Here is a 21,916-nt window from a genome sequence, read left to right on the forward strand (position 1 = left end):
TACACATGGTTGTGTCTTTCACAATAAAAAAAAAATATTTTGTTGATAATGTTATTAGTTGGAGAGTACTACTGATGGGAATTTCAAATTTTTTTTTGCAAAGTGATTTAATCAGGAAATAAACATCTGTGTTATCTTTGAATATAAGGTTATCTGTAGAATTTACTTAAGTTTTTGTGCAGACAGAAGATTGATTGTTGGGGTGTCCCTGAATATCATGATGTCAATGTAGCAATAATTAATACAAATGTATTAATATCAACACTAAATTAATAATTCATTGCAAAATAAATGTTGACATTTGTTAAGATAGACAGGTGAGTTCATATTTAGCAAGTTGTTTCTTTGCAAGTCTTGATAGTAAATTGTTATTTTACACATACAGAATATCTTATTTTGTGATTAATCAATGTAATGTGATACTTTGATTCGATATATACCTATGCAAAATTTCCAGAAAATGACATCCCTAATGATTATTATTACATATATAGTCAAGAAAGAATGTGCATTACTTGATCTCAGGCAATTACTGCCAAATTTCCAGTCAGTGACATCCCTAATGATTATTATTACATATATAGTCAAGAAAGAATGTGCCATACTTGATCTCAGGCAATTACTGCCAAATTTCCAGTCAGTGACATCCCTAATGATTATTATTACATATATAGTCAAGAAAGAATGTGCATTACTTGGATCTCAGGCAATTACTGCCGAATAGTTGATTTATTTTATGATACAACCGTATTTATATTTTATCAAAGGGAAATAAATTTTTTGCCCAGTTTATATTGTTTTGTGATATTTATAAAAGTGTTAAAGCCAACGTTTAGACATTGCCCCTAATAGATGCAATATTGCTGGTGTGGCATAAAAGTAAAAAACAGTCATTGGTCACATTTTATTGTTGGGGTTCTGTTTTAGCCTTGGTCCTAATTCTGTGTTCACCTTTGACTTTAGAGGTGACCTTATGTAACGGATGGTCAGACTTGGTTGATTGTGTGTCCTCGTACTCCAACAGTGTGGATCATTGCTCATTATATCTTACTATGCTGTCGAATCCAGACACAATATAACTGGAATGTTTTGTTGTGACGTGGTGTCTGAAATATCAGTCAGTGAGTGAGTGAGTTGGGTTTAATGCCGCTTTAACATAACAGTATTCCAGTTATATCGCAGCGAGTCAGCTTAATGTGGGAGTAAAGCCTGAAGTGATGCAGGTCTCAGACGTTTACCCCTTATATGTTATCATCATAAGGACAGGACTAAAACTGTTAGTTTCTACCGCTGGTCAATGCCACGGAAACAAAGAACATCATGCTTATCAACTTTTAAAAGGAAGTCACATTCATGAAGCACTTCCTCTCAGTAGATAAACTCGTGCATTTGTGGGTCCTTGCTGCTTAAAGATGCACTCAGCAATATTCCAACTGCAGCCTGTAAATAATCGAGTATGGACCAGATAATCCAGTGATTGATATTGTAAGCAACGTTCCAGTCTGCAGGGGTACAATGACACGCAATCAGCCAAGTCAACAAACATGTCCGCCTGATCCATTAGTTGCCTCTTCCGACCAGCATAGGTTGTTGGGGAATAATATTAACATGATTAACCAACAATCTCCATGAGGGAAGATGAATAGTGAATGAAACCCACGAGCACGGGTATGGTGTTGACAAACCTTGAAACATAATAGGGGCAAACCAGGATTCGAACCCAAAATCATAGGTTTCTGACGTGCCCAAAGGGACGCAACTCTGCACAGCGAATCGCGGTGCCTTAGACGACTGGGCCACCCATGCCCCCGAAATATCAGTAAAAGTGGTGAATGATTAACATGCAAGTTGATGATGTTTGTGCTCATGCATGTTTTTTGTTATTGGGTTTGGTATTTGAAAATTCAACAATAATTATGACAAAGGTTTTGAGAAGAATTTTTACATGGGTGTTATTGAGATGGCGATAATGCATAAGCCTGGAAAAAGTTGACTTTCTTCAAAGAAAAGTCAGTGCAGGGTTTGTGTAGAGGATTGGGTTTGATGTTTCAAATCAGCTAACACTTAACATGATCATTTGTAGGTTGCTTCATATTGTTTTCATTCACACTTCTGTGAAAATTATGTATAATTGAACCAACACAGACTGACATCTAGTCTTTAAAATGAACAAAAAACAGTTGTTAAATTATCCTAATAAAAATAGAAAAAAAAGGAGCCCAGATACTCTCTTCATTTTCATTACTGCAGTAACCTGGACTTGCGAAACATTATAGACTTGCATGGGCTGTATTGAATATATTTTTATCAGGTCTGTTTGACAGACTAGTGGCACTTTCTGTTGATAATAACCCTGACAATATTGCCTGAAGCTCCTATAAAATACCTTCAGTCAGTCCGCAGGAAGGCATTTGGAATCTATTGGTAAATTATTGATTTCAGTTTAAAGATATTAGCAAATTGTCGAGTACATTGTATATTTTCAGGAAAATAAGGGGTGAAAGTATTTAGACAATATGACAAACTATATTTATAACCATGATTAGATACGACTCAATGTTGTGCTTACACATCCAACCTAAATAACTCTTTTTAAGAATTGACCTTCACTTTGTGCGAGTTCATTGGAGTATGAACCTTCAAAGAGTGAGAGCCAAACTGTATGAACGTCGGAGCTTGCGGGGACAACTTGGCTGTGACAACTTCCTTGTTGTCACAAACTCATTTGGGAGTCCCAAGTATCCAAATTACCGTGTTTGACATAATAAGCGCCCTGGGCGATCTCAAAATTAGAAATAGGGGGCTCTTATTAGAATATTATTTTGGTGAAAAGAATTGAAAGATAAATTTCGTGGTTTATGCTGACAGGTTGAAATATTTATATACGACAGATCTATCTTTCCATAATTTAATTGCCTACAATTAAGGGTGCATATAACACACAAGTGTGTATCATACGCGAATAAATAAATCTTGTGTACATTGATCAATCGGAAGGGGTGCTAATTGGGACTGTTCACTAGCCAATATATTAGCAAATAGCCGTGGGCCATATTAGAGCGGAATGCTTATTACGTCGAATACGGTTAGCATAAAATTCCCCTGATGACTCGAACAGTTCAAAGTAAAATATAACATCCCCACACTCGCCACACCACCCACTTCTCACACAATTGACTACTGTATTAGCAGTAGGGTACCACACATGCATGCAATAATAGTCACAATGAAAATCCAACACAGGAGCAATATGTGATGATTTATTTACGGTAAGTAACATAGTGATCCTAGGAAGAAATTCCATTGTCTTCAGTAGAAAACTATTCAGCAAGAACCTGCTTGCTTATAAGAGTATCTATAACAGCATATATGTAACCATAAACATACTGAACTGTACACTATTAACATTTATACACTTTAAACCATAAGGACTTGTCTCAAGGACTTCTAATGAAATCCAATCAAATGCATAGAGCATGTTAGCAAGGTTTAAATACAAAAATAGATGTATGAAACTCAACATGTTCTTAAGATTTGATTAGGATTGTGTACAAGAGAAATTCACATCTATTTCCAATGAAACATAATATTCTTTCGAATAATTGATACAAAATTCATAAAGCGAGAAGGTTCTGGTACATTTAACTTTGGTGGATCGGCAATATTTCAATGACTGTAAAATGATGGTGTAGAAATATGATTACCATATTCGACGTAATAAGCGCCCATGGCGATATTTGCCAATATATTTGCGAGTGAACAATCCCAATTAGCTCCCCTTTCTATAGATCAATGCACACAAGACATTTATTCGTGTATAATACGCACTCGTATGTATCATTTCAGGCTGTCGGCATAAACCATAAAATTTACGATCTTTCAACTGTTTTTTTCCACCAAAATTATATTCTAATAAGAGCCCCCTATTTCTATTTTTGAGAGTGCCCTTGGTACTTATTACGTCAAATACGGTATACATACGGTACTGCAAACTTTGCTGGGATTTTGCAGGACACAAAAATTAATGGCAAAAGGACATTTTCATAATTTTATCAAACTGTAATTACCTCCCTGTCTATCTGGCCTTTGAAGGGACATTATGCTGCTGTCCTTGTCATTTGACTAGTAGTGCAGAAGACAGTAATCTTTGTTAGATAAATAATCTTATCCGTTGCACTTGTTTTTACACTTATCCATACCATATTTAACAGAGAAATACATATGTCTTGTGACAGTTTAAGTCTGGATTCCTATGAGTAGCTATTAATGACCACCTTTAATGCCAAAGTTTAAAATATGGCCAAAGCTACTTCACCATACACCTTTAAAGGTCATTATTGAGTGCTGTGTTCGCCAGACAATAACTTGCTAAGATGAGTGATCAGGGTTTAACATCAGGAAATTATGTTTCAGCAATAGTCTGTCCTGTGGTCCAAAAGCTGGTTGCAATCATCGAGGAGGATGGAGCACAATCAGCCTGTGACATCTGTGAGTTGGGTTTTCCCTGGTGATCACTCTTGTAACTACATGTACTATTGGATAATCCACAATCAGTAGCCATTGTGGACAACAGATTCTCTGTTAATAAACAGCAAGAATTTAGGAACTGACAAGTATTTCTGGAAATCTGTGAGGACATATTTTTTTTAAATTATCGGAGATTGCATACAGGTATTTCAGGTTCAAAGATGTTAAAATTATCAATTTCCTAGCCTAAAACTAACTCACAGTAACAACTAGTTATCAGGTTATATAAAACTATCATTGGTAACAAATACACATTTACTAGTACATATGTACAAATTAGATAATTAAACATCTTTGTAAATGCAGTAAAGATATTGGAAACCCTTTTCCCCAAATACAACTCTCAATTCTTTCTTATCAAGCAATACTGAGAAACAAATCAATAAAATGGTATCCAAGAAACAATTCCAACCAGTTGACACAGTGATGTAAGTCATGAAATCCCGGGAATGCTATCAGTTGCAGAATCCGATCACCAACAGATCTTTCTGGTTACACGCTAATTTGTCCAGCATCCAAATACAAATGAACAATCAGCTTCCAACACATGTTTGTTTTCTCGGGCTTCATGGCAGAATGTCAAAGTACCACAGTGCCGGAATTTAGCAGGAATCCAGTTACTGGAAAGAAGCATCAGCAGGGATTACAAATCCATTTGAGGATTTTGTCTTGAAATTGATAACATGAAGAGTGATGGATAACAATGCTGAAGGATTTGCCAGTAATTGGTTTTGGTGTTATGCCAAATAAAGACGGCTTTTACTTTCTTCAGGTATCAAATCGGGGTGGGAAAATACCTAACCTTACTTTACTGGTCTGCAGCAGTGCCAAGAAACTGTGTTTCATTGGAATATTCTTAAGAAACCTTTTAGAATGAATATGCATGTTCTGGTATATAAAGTTTCTTTTTAAGTTTTTACTAAAAAGCTGCCCATTTCTTGACGCCGACACACCTGTTTTTCTGGAAAAAGCACTTTTTAAATATTTATTATATATAACAAAAACATGATAATTTTTTGTGTGTGAATGGGTTATCTCCCCTAGTTCAGATCAGCCCAGCTGCCTTGTATAAATGACTGGGCCATAACCCTTCATGCAAGCCATTGTTGACCTGATTTAGTACAGTACATATGAAACATGTATGAGATTCTTACAACAGAACGTAATACACCTCTGTATTTCACTGAATTGTACGATTTCCTTGGGTTGTAAATAGTTGCCATGCAAGTTTCTTAATATAGATAGCACACAACCCCTGTTACAAAAGATGTATGTTTAGAAGTTATGTGTTTGAAACCGTCATGCTTTCATTCATATGATTCACCTATTACAAGATCTATAAAAACATAAAATTGAATTTCAGAAGTGTACGCAGCATTCTGGGTGTGATCTTTCTATACACAATACAGCATGACAATGAACCAAGGTTTAGTTAAACTGGAAATATATATTCCTGACAAATTAAAGGGGACTCAAAATGCAGTTTTTCAGATGGGTTTTGAGATTCCAGCAGGATAGTGTATGAAATAATGGAGTACAACATCTTAATTTTCAGAGAAATTGCTAAATAACGTATACACTGTAAACAATCATAACGATGAGAAACAGAAAATCCTTTGCATTGTCGTTGGATTTATTGATCAGGGCAATGTCCCGTTATTTTCGTTCAATCATTTCAATAGATTCACAGTATTCTGTGGACGTGCTATGTTTACCAAGGTAAACGACAAAGCGTTAAATGTTTTAATGACATTTTCTAGATAACACCATATCAAGCCATTTCTGGTTTTAAATGTGGCAATATGTGAAAAGGTCAACAATATACAGCATGTTTATTTGAATGTCAGTTTACTGGGGGATTTAAAGTCAGGCCAGAACAATTTAATTACTTTTAAGCCTCCCAAATCTGTAATGGGAAATATTCATATTTCATTGAAATTTTGACTTTTGTGTTCTCTTCCCTGCTTCGGCCAAGACTTCACCTTGATACTGTATTTCCCTAATTTAACCCAAACTTCAAAAGAGAGTGGGGGCGGTCAGGTAGCCTAGTGGTTAAGGCGTTTGCTCATCACGCCAAGGACCCGGGTTCGATTCCCGACATGGGTACAATGTGTGAAGCCCATTTCTGGTTTCCCCCGCCTTGATATTGCTGGAATATTGCTAAAAGCAGCGTAAAACTAACTTCACTCACTCATTCACTTAAAAGTCTTATTCTTATATTCATTCTCACCTCTACTACCCTTAAATATTTTTGGGGGACAAATCTGTAAAACTGATCTGGCCGAAATAAGAAATAAATATATCTGGAATATGAGAACATGTTGTCGGTGATTGTGAGTTCATTTCAAGATTTATTAAATACAGTGAAATATCCGGCAAAGAACATATACTCAAAAAGCCATAATACAAATTTCACTTTCGATAGATGAATTACCGTATTCGTCGTAATAAGCGCCCAGGGTGCTCTCAAAATTAGAAATGGGAGGGGGGGGGGGGGAAACAAGCCTTGAAAGATAAATTTCGTGGTTTATGCTGACAGCCTGAAATGTTTATATACGACAGATAGATGTTTCCAGACTTTAATTGCGTATTATACGCAAATAAATAAGTCTTTTGTACATTGATCAATCGGAAGGGGTGCTAATAATTGGGATTGTTCACCGGCAAATATATTAGTAAATATCGCCATGGGCGCTTATTAGAGCAGGGCGCTTATTATGTCGTATACGGTAATTAAAACATCTCACACAAGAGGTTAGCCTTCCGGCATCCGTTGTAACGACATGTTCACTGCTTGTGTGAGACCTGTTTGTCAGGTTATATTTTATCAAACGCCACTGCCACTATCTTTCATCTTTCCTACCTGATATTAGCATTACAAATACATGACTCTCCTCTGTGAGATTATACATCGCCTTTGAGGTATGACCTGAGAGATTCGGTTTCATGTTGGTGGTTGGCCAGCAAGGCTAGGGAGTCGACCTGGATTCTTGCTCCCTTCTATTGGGAGATTAGTTTCTTTCACAGAATGACCTGCCCCATATTGTTCTAACACCCCAACAAAATATTGTGTTTGAAACTATTCTTATTTCCAAACACCTTCATGTTGATAGTATTGTTTAATTTCAATTCAAACAGGCTCTTTCATGAGTGAGTGAGTGAGTGAGTATGGTTTTCACCGCTTTTAGCAATATTCCAGCAATATTACGGCGGGGACACCAGAAATGGGCTTCACACATTGTACCCATGTCGGGAATCGAACCTGGGTTTTCGGCGTGTAGGGTGAATGCTTTAACCACTAGGCTACCTGACCGCCCTTCTCTTTCATGAAAACACCTAGCCTTTATGTAAACTGAGGGTGTGGGGTATTACCGGTACATCGGTATATTGTGGTGCAAATCTTCAGCAATACGTATTGTGATATGTTTGTAAATGTAGCAATTTATATTTTCCCCAATCAATATGGAGATGGAAAATAGTATCTTTCTGATACAACTTGCCTCTGACAATATTTTTATCAATTAGCGTGTACACATCGTGACTATCACCAAAATTTTATTCTAATGAGAGTCCCCTATATCTAATTTTGAGAGCACCCTGGGCGCTAATTACGTCGAATACGGTATATTGCAATACGTATCGCAATACAGGTTTAAGTATGGCAATATATTGCAATACAAAATCCAGGTCAATACACAGGCCTTATGTAAATTGACATTCCTAAAACCACATCCTGAATTCCTTAAATTATTCACTTAAAAGTCAACCTATTTCTGTGTTTCAGACCTTAAGTCAACAATGACTACCACATCCACCGTAAAAAGTACCCTGGGTGCTTAGAAAATTGATAAATGGGGATTGTCATTCAAATAATTTACAACAAGTTAATTTCTTTTTAAGATGATTTTATCAAACTTGGTTCCACAGTCAATGAAACTGAAACATTTTTTATAATAGTAGCTGGGCAATAATATACCACTTCTGCTTTGCTGTTTTCTGTAAAATAGATCTATAAGATACACAAGAGAATATATAAATGTTTTAGCTGCATCTAACAGTTTGTGAGGGGTTAGAGTAGGAAGACCTTCAGATCTGTTCAATTTCTAGAACATTGACTTATTATCATGCAAAACCTCCTGAAGATATGTTTCAAATTTGGTAATCATATAAAAGAATGTGCTGTCAAATGTTGATAAAATATTACCATTTGTCTCTGGCAAAATAATTGGCAGGGTGCTTACTTCAGCAAATTCGGTAATTGTTTAAGTCACAAGTAGAAAAGCTGTACAATGAAGCAGTTTTAGTCTGTAAAAGCCATATTACATCAGGGGGCACCTAGTATGAACCTCACAAGTTGTACCTCTGTGGCAAATCGAACCAGAGTCGATTGCAGTACCCAGTAACATTAGTAGGATCAGGAACTGACAGTTTCTCTATGCTTCCATACTAACTTGATCGAAAGCAAACACATGGTTTGAAACACTGTATCTGGTGATGATGAAGACATAAAGGAATGCATTTTTATATATTAATAATATCAATTTGGTCAAACAAAATATGAATGCTTAATCAAGATCATCTCTTCACCAAAAAAAACATTTATCAAGGTCATATCATCAGAACTGTAGACGTATCAACACGTTGTTGAGGGTGCTTCCATACAATTCAACATTAGTATCAGTAGGAAGAGTAGGAAGTGATCAAAGATGTATACAATACAATAAATTTGAGATAAAGACGTATAAACTCTTCATTCATATATAAATATAGTACTTAACATATATACAACCATCTTCCCGTGGCATTGGCAAGGGCGTTAACTGTAAAAAAGTCCAGTTTCTACCCTTGCCGAACTAGGCTGAAATTTCTGGGCTTGATCGTAGCGCCACCAGTGGCTATTATGAGTTATGTCCCTTCTATGTCCCTCCTATTGACCAATCAGATTCCACCTCTCGTATCACTTACATTTGCTTCAAACAAAATGGCAGCACCCAGCCAAGATGATCCGATAGAAAATCAAAATGTATATTGTAATAAAACGGGTCTTACTTCACGAAATGCATCAAATCACGTGAGCATTTTGATGTAAAACATGAAATGATTTTGAAAATATCTTTTGACGGCGAGCTGGCGGTAGAAGTGCTTTGCAAATCCTGCACCCAACCGAAATCTGTATGACAGTTTACGAACAGGATGTCGATTTAGTAACGCAATCTTGATTGGACTATGCATAGATTCGTTAGTCCGGCCAAAATATAACTCCATAATGCCAGCCTAGTTCAGCAAGGGTGGAAACTGGACTTTTATGGTCAGTTAACTCCTTTGCCTCGGGAAGATGATATACAACTAAAAAGAAGTTAAAGAACACCCGATTCCTTCATATTACTATAGTTAATCTGTCTTTTGGGTAGTATACATTGGATTATGGAGGATGCTTAAATGAGGAAATCCATGAAAAAAGGATAATGAAGGAGAGGCTCCTTATAATGTGTCAGTGCCCACTCAATCAGGTGAACTTAGGGTCGCAGACACTTTGAACAACAGGTCAACTGCTCTACAAGTTCTCCAGTAGTAAGGGTGTGAAGTATTACCGGTATATCGGTAAATTGAGGTTTATTTTCACCATGATACGTATCACAATATTTTGTTCGGTTTTTGCAGGTGATTTCAAATAGTGATTTTTATCATGAGTCTAATGTTATACACTTGCCAAATACCTTTGAAATGTTTCCATAATTACATAATGTAAGTTCGCTTCTTGGAGTTCTTCTGTGGCAGTGATTAACATCAAGTCATCACTGTCCGAGAGCGTGCATCTTTGCGTATTTATTTATTCTTCGTTTGTTTGTTTGTTGTTTTTTGCCGCACTCAGCAATATTCCAGCTATATGACGGCGGTCTGTAAATAATCGAGTCTGGACCAGACAATCCAGTGATTGATATCATGAGCATCGATCCATGCAACTGGATTCGATGGCATGCATCAACCAAGTCAGCGAGCCTGACCACCCGATCCGATTAGTTGCCTTTTACGACAAGCATAGTTACCTTTTACAGCAAGCATGGGTTGCTGAATACCTAATCTTCCCCGGAATCTTCACGCGTATTTATTGAATGAGTAAACATTATGCTGTTCTAGCAACTTGTTTTGTTCTATTTGTGAACTTCAATTCCTGCACTGACGTTTCAAATTGCTTCTGAATTCAAAATGTTGAATTATACAATATATTGTGATACGTATTGCAATATGGTCTTGTGCATTGTAAAAAAATGTGAAACACTTTACACATCCAATACCCTTCCCCATCCAGAAGCAATCTGAAGGGTGATGGTCTTTGCCTGAAAACAATTTACCGGCAGGGATTTCAATCAGGTGGTTAAGTTCCAAGGTATCTGATCCTTGTAAACCAGTGTAAAACAGGCACACAATCATGAGACTGGCACATTGTACACATATACATGACAACGTGTTGTGAAAGACCAGCTGGCTCCGGCATTAATTTGTTAAACATTCAGTCTCCACATAAATATTCATAAGCATTCATAAAATGTAAGATTAACTTTCAACGGCATGTCTTCCTGCTACTATTTTCGTAACAACTTTAAACACATTGGATCAGTTGACTAACTGCATTATACTGTATTAAAAGCCATTTAACAACAAGGCCCTAACACAACAACTTCTTTAACCAACAATATGTAACGCCGAACCTCTTCACTGTAACCATAGGAACAAGTCCTTGTTATACACCAGATATAACTCTGCACTGTCATTTGCCACACAGGACAATAGTACTCAAAGGAGGTATCCATTCAGGCATATTCTAATAACACTTGGTCATCCTTGGCCGTTTAAAGCTCTCGGTGAAAAGATGTATAGGTGTTTATTCTAAACAGGTGTTTATCCTGTACAAAATCCATTTTGGTATCTATTTACTGCATTACTGGAATGGAGTTACCTTACAACGTCACAATCTCGAAATCGAAACCCAAGTCGGATGATATAAGTCTGGATAAGGCACTGAACATGTTTTAGTGTATGTCCTGATTTACAGTGTCCAAATGCTGTGGCTACTGATAGATCACCCTTTTTTTTTTATTTGTTTAAACGAATTTCAAAAGATGTACTACTTTTTATTAGGTTATTTACTTGAGATTGGTGATGAAAATTCTATGCCATTACAAGTTAAATATACTATAACACTCTGCCCAACACAAATGTTTCATTTCTAAACAGGTAAGTCACAGTTTTATCAAAAAGCCTGAAAAATCATCAGTGTTCCCAATGTATTCCTTGAGGCTTTGACAACAGAACAACTCCTCAATATCCAAGTTTTAAATTCAGGATGCTGACCTGGGAACTGTTCCGTGAAGCAATCTTCATGCAAAGATCATTGTAACTCCCATACTTTAACATAAAATTTAACTCAATACTATTGATATCTTCACTAAGTATTCACCTGATGAAGGTGTACCCAAAAACGCCATTTCAAAGAATAAAGAAGTTGTTATCCATAACAGTGTCATGTATTCATGATACTCCAACTTCTACACCTTCTAAGACTTCAGCTCTACATCAGTCGCAGCACTAAGATCGCTTTGTGGAACAGGGTGCCGTTGTACAAAGCAATCTTAGCGCTAAGGTGATCGTAACTCCCATACCTTAACATAGACTTACGACAGTTGTAGCGCTAAGGTTGTTTTGTACAATGGCACCCAGGGCTATGGTCAGAACCCCTTTGACTTAATACCATAAGTTTGAACACGATAATTAGGGTTTCGTTGTAGAACAGCCAAGAGTAAAAAATGTAACTACCGTATTCGACTTAATAAGCGCCCCGCTCTACTAAGCGCCCACGGCAACATTTGCTAAGATATTGGCTAGTGAACAATCCCAATTAGCACCCGTTCCATGTGATCAATGTACACAAGACTTATTTATTCGCGTATAATACTCACTCATGTGTTATATGCACCCTTAATTATGGGCAGTTAATTCTGGAAAAATATATCTGCCGTACATAAACATTTCAGGCTGTCAGCATAAACCACGAAATTTATCTTTCAACTCTTTTTTTTTCACCAAAATACCATTCTAATAAGAGCCCCCTATTTGAATTTTGAGAGCGCCCTGGGTGCTTATTATGTCGAATACGGTATATTCACTCTTCGATGCAATTTGCACACAAAATGAGATTGCATCCAATTGAATCCACAAGAAGACAGGCAGCATCATACATCCAACCAGCCAGCCTGGACACTTTGAGATTCCCACATCCAGGACAGTGGACAAAGACTGACACTTGGTGGCCAGTTCCTGGAAGCTAGCCATTCATTGGATAAGGACAGAGACAATGGTCTCTGCTAAGGCACAACACTTGCTTGTAGACTTTCTATAAGTGCACTTCCTGTAGCTGTTGTATATATGGGTTGGAAGATAACACTACCACATAAATATCTATATCCATAGGAGCTGGTAAATATAGCTGTATATATAGATCCACATCCATACTATATGCACAGGTAACTTGAAAATATCAGTAGCCGTGTCTTCTTCGTGGCTGGCACTGAACGGAAATTCTTGTGTTACTCCCAAAGAATATTTAGTAATATATCCACAAAAAGAATAAGCTGGCACTAGAATATCCACAAACGAACTGAGCTCGTACTAAGCTATCACAGAACCTCGTTGCATATCCACTAAAATGCAACATATCATATCCACATATATTTCACGATGATAAACATATATTCCATGAGGCATCACCTACAATCGAATCATTTCTTCATTCTCAATATCATCCACAACTATTGTCGGAATATATGACCTTGGTTGGTTGACGTCCTTGACCTTTGAGGTTGATTTTCCTTGCATGGCTGCAACGGCCGACTGACTGAGATTAACACCTTTGTAATCCATTTTAGCATCACCGCCATTTTCTGTGTTACTCTCAACGTCATTTGCAATTGGTTCCATTCCGAGCTCAAAATCATCAAAGTCGTAGTAATCCCAGACTGGAGTTTCTGGCCGTGATGGACCTGGAGAAGCAGCAGCTTCCTCTAAATTGACAGGACTGGGGACAGACTTCGGTACATTTTCCATCTCAATCTCCATGTCACCATTGAATTTTGGTGGCTTGATTCTCTTGAGTTTGTGATTTGAGTTTGAACTCTGATCCCCCGAACCCACGTTCACCACACAATCCTTTCCATTCTTTTTCTGACCTTGAACTTTGACCACCTCCAATTGACCTGGCAACACCTGGTCACTGGCAGGAATGTCTATACTACTGAAATCAGGTACAATTTTTCGCTTGACCTTGACCTCATCTAGCTCTGGTTCAAAGTCAAAATCATGTGACCCGTTTTGCATATTAATGGACGTTGAAGGCACTTTCTCTTCATGAATGGTAATTCCATGAAGTTCAATATCACTGGCGGATCTTGGTGTCTGAGGCACAGACAGGGAATCTCCCTTACCAAAGTCTTGCAACATAGGCGAACTATAAAACACTCCAAGACTACTCTCCAATTGCAGTTCACTGGCACTGTAAACTTTCATATTGTTGGGGATTGTATAGTTCATGCATGGAATTAATGGGAACTTTTCTCGTATAAGCTTCTTCACAGCAATCTTGAGCGGCATGTTGATCATCGCAACCAAGAAAATCCTCTTTGTGTACCTTTGTGTCATACAGACTTCGATTTGAACACTTCTCTCGTTGATGATTTCCTTTGTCACGCCGGTGTATTGCAGCGGCATTGCGAAATGAAAATTGGATGGCATGAAGACGTACTGGATTCCTGGATTCTCTGCAGAACGGTTGGTTGCTACGTGGGCCTCACTAGGAGCGACCTTTACCTCTTCGGTCCTCCTGTTGGTCTTCTTGGGCTTGTCTGGGATGAGGTAACTCCGAACAAAGATAGTGTTGATCATTGATGTATGAGCTGAAAAATATACAAACAAATATCAAACTACTATAACTAGGGATGTTATCACATACCGTATTCGACGTAATAAGCGCCCAGGGCGCTCTCAAAATTAGAAATAGGGGTCTCTTCTTAGAATATTATTTTGGTGAAAAAAACAGAGTTGAAAGATGAATTTCGTGGTTTATGCTGACAGCCTGAAATGTTTATGTTTATGCTTTTCTGGCTTCATTACATAACTTTTTCCAGCCAATAGCAGCACCTTAGACCACTGGACTACCCACTTCTGGTAAAAGTCAGTCACTTGCTTTGTAAAAACTGTCTAATTTCTTCATATTGACAGGTGATTGAAAATTCAGGTTTTACAGAGCCTAGGGATAAATATGTGACACGGTATTTACATACAATCTACAGAGCCATCGGCCAGCCTTTACTGACAGCACTGAACATATAGGACATGAGTTCACTGAGGCCTTACAATTGTTTGCTTGGTTCATACATCTGACCTTACTAATTAAAAATACAGAAAAAATAAACCCGAATGACAAGGTTTTTTAATTCAGCCGATGGTAACGATTGCCTTGACAATAAAAATAATCCAAAGCATTTTTATGGGACTAATACAATGTTTTTCCAGCATTTTTTAATACTCAGGAGAACCAAGCCTGGGCCAAGATTATTCTATTTTATCACCAACCAAGCAAAATCAAACTTTAAGATGATTAAAAATATGCTGTACAATGCATCTCATTTTTACTTTTTCAAGACATCCCGACAAAATGTTTCACTTTCAAAACTGTAAACCCCCAAAATGAAGTCTGGCTTAACTGGTTTCAATCAGGCAGTGCTGGAGAAATGTCAGCCATTATAGAGCACTGATTATGCTGAGAATGTCAGCAAGCTCATTAACTGACCGATTACTGCAGGATGATTCATGGTACCGCTTATTAACATTCTTGGACATTATCAGGCTTCTGTTTGCAAGTTTCATCAAGAATACATACCGACATGAATTTTGGATCGAACAGCTTCAGTTATGACTAAATCTCATGAACACATTCGCAAAATTTCATCAGGCTTAAAAATTAACATGCTTGAAGAAATTAAATGTTGGTATTCATTTTCTTCTCACTCAAACTTTTGGCATCTTCTGATAGCATTTCTGAGAGTGATATAGACAAATTATTGTTATGAGGTCTGCGTTTGGATTGTGTTTCTATTTCCGTTTTCTAAACCAATCAGCAATGCAGTTACATTCAGGCATGGAAGAGAAATATGATTGGATACACGCTTGTCACATGGCTTTTCGGACTGTGTTCGTGAGTGACACACAAAACAAACAAAATAAGTTATGCTTGAAGTTAACATTATTTAGATTGAAATAGAATTTCTAGGCATTTCAGGGACGCCATGTAGATTTGATTTTTGCGTCCTGGTATTTTACCTTTGCATATTTTTGTATATGGGACGGCATAAAAGCAAAAACTGTACATAATTAGAGACTGGTCGCTAAACTGTGTTTCCAGTTCTACCACTTTATAACAGATGCATATTGGTTGAACACTGTTCTATGATACTAATCATGTGTCAAGCATCACACAACTCCAGCTTCATGTGAGAGGAAGTCTAAAGTAACTTCGTAGAAATCCACATGTAAAGGTATGATGCTGATTAACCTAGCATCACCTTCCGCAGTTTACCCGTCACTTGTACACAAGACGTTACAAAAGCTTTTGTAAGAAAGTAAATATTAAAAAAATGTACATTCAAAAATTTCGCTGTAAAAAACCCAGCTAATTTTGTCCAAAGGAGGCAAAAAACAAATTTTGTCCAAAATTAGCACAGTTTTCTTCAAAATCTGACCATTTAATATATTTGTTTTACAATTATTTTAATGTCAGGATACTATTAAGTATATTATTGTCAATATAAACTGTAGATAATATTGTATTATTTCTTTGACAAATAAACTTGAGGTGGGGGCCCGTCTCACGTCCATGTTACGTCCATGTAACGTCCATGTTACGTCCATGTAACGTCCATGTTACGTCCATGTTACGTCCATATAACGTCGTCGACTGTTCAGGACAAGCCTAGAATTCAAAGCCTGACCAAGAATTTCATACAGCTAAGGGACACAGCTCTGCAAAGTATCTTCTCCTCCATCAGACTACCAATGTCCTTCATCTCAAAAGATTGAAACTTTACACCCATTAGTCAACAATGGATTGTTTGTTTGTTGTTTAACGCTGCTCTCATCAATCTTCCAGGTGTATGACGGTGGTCTGTACATAATAGAGTCTGGACCTACAATCCAGTGATTGATGTCATGAGCATCGGTCCATGCATTTGGGATCGATGACATGCATCAACCAAGTCAGAAGCCTGACCACCCATTCCCGTAAGTCGCCTCTTGCGACAATCATAGTCGCTTTTACGGCAAGCCAACAATGGGTCAGGTTCATTGACATCAAAGAAATGTCTTGGCCCCTGTTCCATTAAGCAATCTATAACTGTTGAAACTTCCATTGAAACAGAGGCTTTCAAATATCATTTTGCTAAGATTATATTTTGGAAACAGGGCCCTCTTCCTTGAAGTTCTGCAACCACATCAATCAGATCTGATGACGCTCCAGTCCTGACTGGACACAAGTGTGGACAGACTGACCGACAAACTACTTATCTGGTCAGAGGATGTAAAACCACAGCGGACACGACACTAGACAGGACCTAGCAGTCACGCCTTGGGTGGTCCTGTAACTCATACAGACGTACTGCTTGTGTTGGGAGTAGGCAGCGTGACCAGATAATGCAGTGTTGGAAATTAAGCATGAAAGTCAAGGGGTCAAAGTGGTTCAAAGTCAAAATTTGGATGCTCCCAAGATTAACATGCTATAGCAGCACTAAACAGGATCGTAACAATCTCTCATTGTCTGCTATAGTAACTTTCTTTCCTAGCTGATTTTAAAGACAGATGTTTACGTATTGGACACATTTAATGTATCCTTAAACACCTTTAACATTTTTAGGCCACTTGTCCTTATAATGATAACAAATAGCAAAACACTTGAAAATGGCATATTTCTACTTGTCCTTATGATACCTTAACTATTGGGCAGTTTGGCAAGGACTACAGGACTAGTGCCAATTTCTAACCCAGATTAAAGATTGCATTCAATGATCATTACACAATAGAAAACATATAAGTTTGTATGTGTGTACAATTTATCCCCGTTAAAATAATAATTTTATGATAATGTGCAGTGACATTCAGCAAATGATAGCTATTCTCATTATGGATTTCTACTAAAATATGGGCCACAATTGCTATTTGTAAGAGTATGTTATTTCACATGTACTTACGTGGGGGGAGGAGCAGGTCGGAGATTTGCCACACCCTGATCTTGAGTGAGCCCTTGTGGATGTGGTACTCAAACGACAGGTGGAGGTGCCCCATGGCTGCAATGGACAAAAGACAGTCAGTAGTAGAACACCTGTAACATTCCTAGTTACATCTAACATGAAGGAAAACTGGGAAATGAAGAGAATGAAATCTTGAGCAGCTTTTCAGATGTCAATATCATTAGAGCAAGCGAGCGAGTGAGCGTGGGTGCGTGCGTGCGTGAGTGAGTGATGTTTTATGCCACTTTTTGCAATATTCCAGCAATATCACGGCACAGGACATTGGAAAATGTGGGGAATCGAACCCGGGTCTTGGGTGTGACGAGGCAACACTTTAACCACTAGGCTCCCCCATTGCCCCGAAAGAGAGAGAAGATAGATTCCCCAGCATGTCAGCTTCAGATGCAAGGAAAGCGCCACACTCAGCACTATTCAATGATATACCACGCCTGTAATAATAGAGTCTGCGAGAGATAAACCGGTTGTTGATGTTATGAACAATGCACATCGCTGTCAGGCTACAATAACATGCATCAACTATGTCACCGGACCACCCCACGTACCCCCTCTCACAACAGACGAGAGACAATTTCTAACACACTTCAAAACAACGGGTTTTTTTGGCTTTGGTTTGGTTTGTTGTTGAACGCCACACTCAGCAATATTCCAGCTATATGACGGCGGTCTGTAAATAATCAAGTCTGAACCAGACAATCCAGTGATTAATATCATGAGCATCGATCTACGCAATTGGGATCGATCACATGCATCAACCAAGTCAGCGAGCCTGACCACCCGATCCAGTTAGTCGCCTTTTACGACAAGCATAGTCACCTTTTACGGCAACATGGGTTGCTGAAGACCTATTCTACCCCGGAATCTTCACGGGTCTAAAACAATGGTACATTGCTAACTCTTTGTGCCTAGTCTTTCTGGCCCAGTTTTAGTAAAATCTAAATATTTTTACATTTGTAAACTTATCCTGCATTTACAGTTGCCATGACATGAACTATTAAACTCTACTCAGACAAATACAAGCATTTGGTCACGAGTCCATATGACAAATTTTATAGGAAAACATAAATTTGTTCAATACCTAAACCATTATCAATCTGGGTTTGATCATAAGACTACAGCAGTATTTAATTCAAACACAACACATAACGTCCTTCTGTTATAAAGAGCCCTCTTTCAACACAGATTTGTCACAGCTTTGATCATGTTAGCTATAAAATGCCAGTCTGCCCTGTGGGTCACCTAGCCATGTTGTGTACTATCAATTATCACTGGCCTGGAGCCAGTCATTTGTCTTTTCTTACAAGTAAGGGTTAGCCTAGCCTTTCATTGAAGGTAAAATATGCTGTGTGTTGTCTTGTCTGCAGGCTAGTACAAGAGTGCAGAGCCATTTGAACACACACAAAACAAAGTTTATGCCGGAGTTTATTTAAATTGAAATTGTGAAGTATTGGATGGGGTTTGTTTTGTTGGTTGGTTGTTTAACGCCGCACTCAGCAATATTCCAGCTATATGACGGCGGTCTGTAAAATAATCGAGTCTGGACAGACAATCCAGTGATTGACATCATGAGCATCGATACACTCATTTGGGATCGATGACATGTATCAACCAAGTCAGCAAGCCCGACCACCCAATCCCGTTAGTCGCCTTTTACGACAAGCATAGTCGCCTTTTACGGCAAGTATGGGTTGCTGAAGACCTATTCTACCCCGGAATCTTCCCGGGTCTTGGATGAGGGACATACACCATATGAAGCTTAAATCATTTAACATTATTAATATCACAATCTTTCATGGATGTCAGGTTTTCAAGAATGACTACCCTCAAAGCTCATCTTCCAAATACATGGACAAATGCTAAGGGATTCCAGGGGAGATAGGTCCCCAGGACAACATGCTTGGAGTAAAAAGTGACTACAAAGGGATTGGATGGTCACAATCTCACCATGCTGAATGTGTGCCACTGTTCTCTGACACCAGGGTGGTTATCAATGCAGAGTACAAAATTACTCACATAATGTCAAGGAGCCCTTGTCATAACCCTAATGTTTTAGTCTAGAGTAAGGGGTCCCTAGATTGAAATAACACAGAAGACCTCAAGAACCATCCCTTAATTACACATGCTGCTGTGAGACCCTTGAAGATTCTGGGATAGAATAGGTCTTCAGCAACCCATACATTTACCGTAAAAGGTGACTATGCTTGTCGTAAAAGGCGAATAACGGGATCGGGTGGTCAGGCTTGCTGACTTGGTTGATACATGTCATCGATCCCAATTGTATGGATCGGTGCTCATGATGTCAATCACTTGAATGTCTGGTCCAGACTCGATTATTTTACAGACCGCCGTCATATAGCTGGAATATTGCTGAGTGCTGCGTTTAACAACAAACAAACAAACAAACATGCTGCTGTGCCATAAACCACTTCTGTGCTTGGCCCAGATGAATTTGTACAGGCCACAGTTATTTGGCTTTAATTTTGACAACTGTGACATAAAACATCATTCCCTCACTCAGACTATCAACCATGACCATCTCAAGTTTAAAAGAAGGTTCTGTTACAACATATGTGGTTAATGATACCTAGATTGAGAGAGTACACACTGGACTGGATGCTGTGTTCAGGAAGTGAAATAGACACCCCTCTTGACATCTTCAACATTTCTGACAGGTCATGTAGCACAGAAAGCCCTATCTGGGTTAAGGATGACCACAGCAGAGCAAGATGTAATAGCCATTAGGCAGAGCACTAAGTGGGTTCAGTGGCACCTACATGTTGTAAAGGTTTAAAGGTGAAATGGACACCTAAGTACTGAAATTGACATCAGTAAATGTCAAGCATGTGACACATTCTTGACATGTGACATTATGGAAAGATCTTAGGTAAAATAACTTCTAAGAATAACTGGTACAAAAGAGGAAAGGCATTTGACTTCAGCCTGTACAGAAAATGAAACTCATATTCCATGACAGTGTGTGTTGTATTGTGTTGTGTGATGGTGTGGTGTGGTGTGTGGCGTGGCGTGGCGTGGCGTATGGTGTGGTGTGGTGTGGTGTGGTGTGGTGTGGTGTGGTGGTGTGTGGCGTGGCGTGGCGTGGCGTGGCGTGGCGTATGGTGTGGTGTGTGGCGTGGCGTGGCGTGGCGTGGCATGGCGTGGTGTATGGTGTGGATGCCTGTAAATATTCGAGTTTGAACTAAACAATCCAGTGACATTATTAGCAACAATCCACACTGTCAGTGTACGATGGCTAACGTCATCCAGGACCCAAAGTGGCCTGACCACGTGATCCATCATTGCCTCTACCGACCATCACAGGTTGCAAGGAACCTCATTTAACTAGGGATCCATCCACACAGGGTTTCCATGCCAGCCATACAAGGTCAAGAACAGGATCCGATTGTAAATATCACGTTATATCCAATCATCAAATTGTACCAGTCATCCAAATCAACGACCCACATCATATTAATCAGGTGTTCTGGAAACATTCTCCAAATCACAGAGAACATCAAGCCAGTAATCGCATGTGACCAACAGGCTGTGTCACACAGAACAAAGGAAATTAACAATCATGAAATACCTCACAATGTTCATTGACTACAGACATTGCAAGCTGCTATCTGTCCATCACTTCCATGCTCTGTTCATGACTTGCCCATTAGTTTATGAATGTCATTGGTCAGTCATGACCACTGACCATGAAAATACTAACATGAATATACATGTATCATCAATCACCTGTTGGTCATTAGTAACGTACACTGATATTTTGACAGGCTACACCTTGGAATAATTTGTTCTAAATCATTCTTGAATCTCAAATGTCTTCGCTGTGACTTCGACAGAATGTTAACATGCAGTATGGAATGGTGGTTAACAAGCATTTCTTAGTTGGTGCAAAATTGTTGCATTTATCATCTTTCCAAAAAGTTGTGTTTGTCCATTACACAAAATTCTAAATTAACTAAAATTAATTTATATATGATACTTTTTTATGCACAGCAAGTTCTTTTATTCTTTGTATGTTTCAGAGCTAC

The 21,916-nt window shown here is 38.3% G+C and overlaps 1 protein-coding gene across 1 annotated transcript in view; it reads right to left on the bottom strand.

Moving 5' to 3' along the window:
- Positions 1 to 11,666: 11,666 nt before the first annotated feature.
- The window catches only part of LOC139477727 (uncharacterized), a 57,209-nt gene continuing 46,959 nt past the window's right edge, over positions 11,667 to 21,916 (bottom strand). Inside the window, exons 4-5 of the mRNA XM_071260124.1 lie at positions 17,820 to 17,915; positions 11,667 to 14,474 (exon numbers count right to left, since the gene is read on the bottom strand). Coding sequence (XP_071116225.1) covers positions 13,294 to 14,474; positions 17,820 to 17,915 — 1,277 coding nt within the window. The 3' untranslated portion in view covers positions 11,667 to 13,293. The remainder of the gene's footprint in view (positions 14,475 to 17,819; positions 17,916 to 21,916) is intronic.

The sequence above is a fragment of the Haliotis cracherodii genome, unplaced genomic scaffold, assembly GCF_022045235.1.
Source record: "Haliotis cracherodii isolate W230 unplaced genomic scaffold, xgHalCrac1.p SCAF_35, whole genome shotgun sequence".
Taxonomy (NCBI): Eukaryota; Metazoa; Mollusca; class Gastropoda; order Lepetellida; family Haliotidae; genus Haliotis; species Haliotis cracherodii.